The following is a 4,307-nucleotide window of genomic DNA, read 5'->3' on the forward strand; positions in this document are numbered from 1 at the left end:
GGCGGCGCCGGCGAGAGTGTTTCCAAAACAACAATGGCGCGTCTGCAAGATATCACAGTCATGGAGATGGATCTAGAGTTACTAGACATCGAAGAGGATATATTTATTTATATAACTTGTCTGAGGCATCGTACATGTGGTTGTACTTCTGAACCCCAGATTTGACGGTTGCAGAGGCTATGCATAAATTGGCCTTAATGCACACCTCTGTAGGAGTGCCTTTTGATACTGTTTTGGGGGGGAGGTGTTGTAGAGCAAGTCAGCTGCTGAGCCAAACTTTCATGTTCCTCGCCTAAAGGACATTGTTAATATTATGCATGGACATTGGTTCTCGATGTCCAAATTATCATCATAGTTTATGGCCAAAGATATGGTAACATCTGTTATATAATGGGCCTGCTTCTGAGCTGGGATTGGTCCAGCCTGTTTTAGAGCACAGAGTGATTAACATAACCAGACTGACTTTTGCCCCGTTTACATCAGTGTGGCTGGCCAAGCTAACAAATACTGCAGCTTTGACTCCAGGGCCCCTCAATGAGTGTAGAATTCCAAATAAATAGGTACAGGTACAGGTACAGGTACAGGTACAGGTACGTAGTCAATGCAGTGGACAATGGAATGATTCGAAAAATAATCTCAGCTAAGAGGCTGATGAAAGTTACTGCTTCCATAGTTGAGGCCTTAAAATTATCACATTTTCCAGAAACAAACATCATACATCATTGCTAATAAATGCTTTTATTAGCTTTCAGTTACAAACTCTCCTAAGATCCATAATCTTTGACAAAAATCCAGTAATGCTGACATTTTATCTTAGCCAGCCTGCTGGCTTTAATAGACTGCCTGAGGACTATTGTTGCTGCTTATTTAAAAGTTGGTCAACTGACAACACAGATTAAGTTACAAAGTATATTTTTCAGTTAAAACGTCATTAGTGTATAAATGAAAGGCAAAACAATGACATTCATACTCCTGTTTTGTGTACCAGTAACCCCTGCTGCAGGCAAAAAGCTGCCGTCTTACTGTACCAACCTGCCCCTTCAATGTTTCCACAGAAACTTAGAAGGTTCTGCCACTCATGGAAACTAAAAATATCAAATACAATGATAGATATGGGTCCAACATGACCTCCTATTGATTCATCTGCTTTGGTTTCTTTGGAATAAGACTGATCCCTACAGTTTTAGAGTCCTATGGAAAATAATGTAATTCAAATAAATAAACCACTCTTTGCAAGATTTCAGGGACACCAACCAATCAGCAACAAATCAATTCAGCCATTTTGGGAATTTAGGATCTGAATGGTTTCTGTCAGGGATCTATAGTTGTGTTTGTTAAACTAAATGATGAGCATCAGCAGGTAATAAGAGGTGAAGACACATCCTGCTGGTCCTTGGTAGGTTAAACTGGATTGGGATGGATTTTTTGGAGTTATTATTCCTAATTTATTCTTATCATTAGAAGTGTTCCACCCGTTATTTGTTTTATTTTTTCCCTTATTTTTAAAGAAGATCACATTTACCTGAAATTTTTCAGAGTAAACAAACAATCCAACCACAAATTGATCTTAATTTATCCAAAATGAAGACAAATTAAAGTATTAACATTAATTTAAAATGTAACTAAAACCTTTGTTTTTGGAAAATATTAACTATAAACTGGCTGACTGATATAAAGATCTTAACTATAAAATCTTTTTAGAATTATGTAATAAAACATACCATGGAATATATGAATCAACTAATAAATAAAGCTTTATAAGCTATCAATTTGATAGACTAGATCTTCCATATTCCATAAAGACTGTTTTTCTTATCTAAACAGACAATTTTTTCAGACATGAAATATGACACTAAAAACTGGGTCTACTGGCAGGATATTTCCACAAAATATTGTCTGCCTCTGCTGTCTCTTGCTGGTTGCACTGGGAAAAACAGAACATAGACAAACAGTGTGTGAGTCCCTCTAGTGGATGTAGTGGAATATTGCAGGTTATTGTACAGAGTTCTGGTGTTTCCTGTCACTGTGGGCTGCAGAGCACAGTAGTACACAGCAGAGTCTGACAGACGCAGATTCTGGATCTGCAGAGGAACTGATCTAGCAGTAGCATCCAGACTGGATGAAAATCTCTCCGCCTCCTCAGTTTTTCCTTCTCCAACCTTGAAGCGGCTCAGGATGAACTGGGGGCTGCTGCTCCCCTTCTGTCTGTACCAGTAGAGATAATGGTTGGAGGAGCTGGTGTTATACAGGCACCTCAGGGTTGCAGTTTCTCCAGCAGCAGCGGTCACATCTCCATCAGGTTGCAGCACGCTTTCTGTCTGTGCTCTGCATTCTGAAAGAGAACAGCAAACAGTATCAATAATCGGGTCCAAAATCCTTTTCCTGTAGGTCTGATTCTGTGTTCCTACCGAGGCCCACAGCAGCCAGCAACAGTGAGATGAACAGAAGCTTCATGTCTGCAGCTCTGAGGAACAGTGAGTAGAATAAATGCTGAGAGCTCCAACTTTGCATTAACAGGATCCCTGGGTTCCGCCCCCTACTGGTAACTTAACGCTCCACATGCCTGGGTGCTGCTCTGCCTCACTGCTTCAAGCTGCCCTGGATTCATTTGCTTCCTACCCTACAGATTCAAACATTTTACTCTGGATGTTTATATCAGTGAAGGTTTTACTCTGTATCCCAGTTGGGATGCAGAATTAACTACAATTCTTTTCACTCTGTGAAAATTTAGCAACTTGTAATCTTCATCTGAATGCAGATATTTAAATAAGCAAGAGTCAGTTTACTGTTAAAGTAACAGTTTATTTCTCACTAAATACTTTTTACAGATTTCATTTTTAATGCTGATTCTATGTGTCAGCACTGTTTAGTGAGGACATTTGATATTATGCTTCTCTGACAACCTTTACCGCAAGAAAATTAGAAATATTAGCAAGTTCTTCTTATTAGAAAAGAATCCTGTGATAAGCCAAACATTAAATGAACAAAGATGAGTCATGCAGTGACACTGGCTTAATATATGTGGCAACTACCAAAGACCTGTTGGAACTTAATAATTTCAGGTCACTGAACCTTGGAGCTGGTCAGCATTTGAACCACCGTCTCCTCCAGCAGACCTTCATTTAATTATTTCTTTCTTTATAATGTCCGTGGGTTTATTCAAATGAGAACCACAGCTTACCTGATGATTGAATGAACAGAGTTAAAACAAAATAAAACAGTTGAAAAAAGCATTTAAATCACTTATAACTAATCTAACATATAAGAGTCTGTTGTTTTACACTTTCTATGCTAAAGTCAATCTGAAGTTTTTAAAAGTAGGGTATCAACACATATAGCTATTGTCCCATCATTCACTGCTTATTGTTTTGTGTGCTGCTGCGTAAAAGCATTATTTCATATATGACACATATTTATTATAAGTATTTTTAACAATTGATAATACATAATTAGGTTTTATATTGTTTTCGTTTATATTACGTATTTTTTTTTCTTTTCCTGGTGGAGATGTTTTCCAGTGTAACTCACCACCTTCAGAAAAAGCAGTTCCCCACTCAAGCAGAGGGTAGAAGCACGCTTAAGTGGACATTTGACATTTAATTTTTTGGTTCACTGCTCAGAAAAACAAAGGGAACACATAAACAACACAATCAAACCTCTTTGAAATCAAACTGCCCACTGATTGGCAATCAATTTCACATTCTGTGGTGCAAATGGAATAGACAACAGGTGAAAATGATTGTTAATTAGCAAGATACAATAAAGGAATGGTTCTCCAGGTTGGGACCACAGACTACTTTTCAGTACCTATGCTTCCTGGATGATGTTTTGGTCACTTTTCAATGTCGGTGGTGTTTTCCCAGTAGTGGGAGCATTAGACGAACTCTACGACCTGCACAAGGGGCTCAGCTAGTGCAGCTTATGCAGGATGGCACATCAACCTGTCTCTATTCTCCCTCTCTGCAGAATCTGTTCAATCTCTAACGTTCTGCTCTCTCTGCTTTTTCTTATAGTAGCTTCATCTGGTCTGCTCCTGTTTGGCTGTGACTCCATCCTGAAGCAGAATATCAGCTGGAGGCAATACAGAGGACAGGACAGTACACTGGGAGATATGGAGGAGACCGTAGGAGGGCAACAACTCAGCAACAGGTCCGCTACCTCCACTGTTGTGCAAAGAGGAACAGGAGGAGCACTGTCGGAGCCCTGCAACATGACATCCAGCGGCTCCAGAAACATGCATGTGTCTGCACAAAGGGTTAGAAACCAACTCAATGAGGATGAGAATGCTTGACTTTTCCCAGAGAACA

The 4,307-nt window shown here is 39.4% G+C and overlaps 1 gene segment (V, D, J or C); it reads right to left on the reverse strand.

Annotated features, from left to right (window-relative positions):
• Positions 1-1,857: 1,857 nt before the first annotated feature.
• LOC119798176 lies at positions 1,858-2,467 on the reverse strand. The segment is given in 2 exon segments: positions 1,858-2,332; positions 2,409-2,467. Coding segments are annotated over 2 exon segments (513 nt in total).
• Positions 2,468-4,307: the final 1,840 nt, after the last annotated feature.

This window comes from Cyprinodon tularosa, unplaced genomic scaffold (assembly GCF_016077235.1).
Source record: "Cyprinodon tularosa strain WSP-4 unplaced genomic scaffold, ASM1607723v1 ctg612, whole genome shotgun sequence".
Lineage (NCBI taxonomy): Eukaryota > Metazoa > Chordata > Actinopteri > Cyprinodontiformes > Cyprinodontidae > Cyprinodon > Cyprinodon tularosa.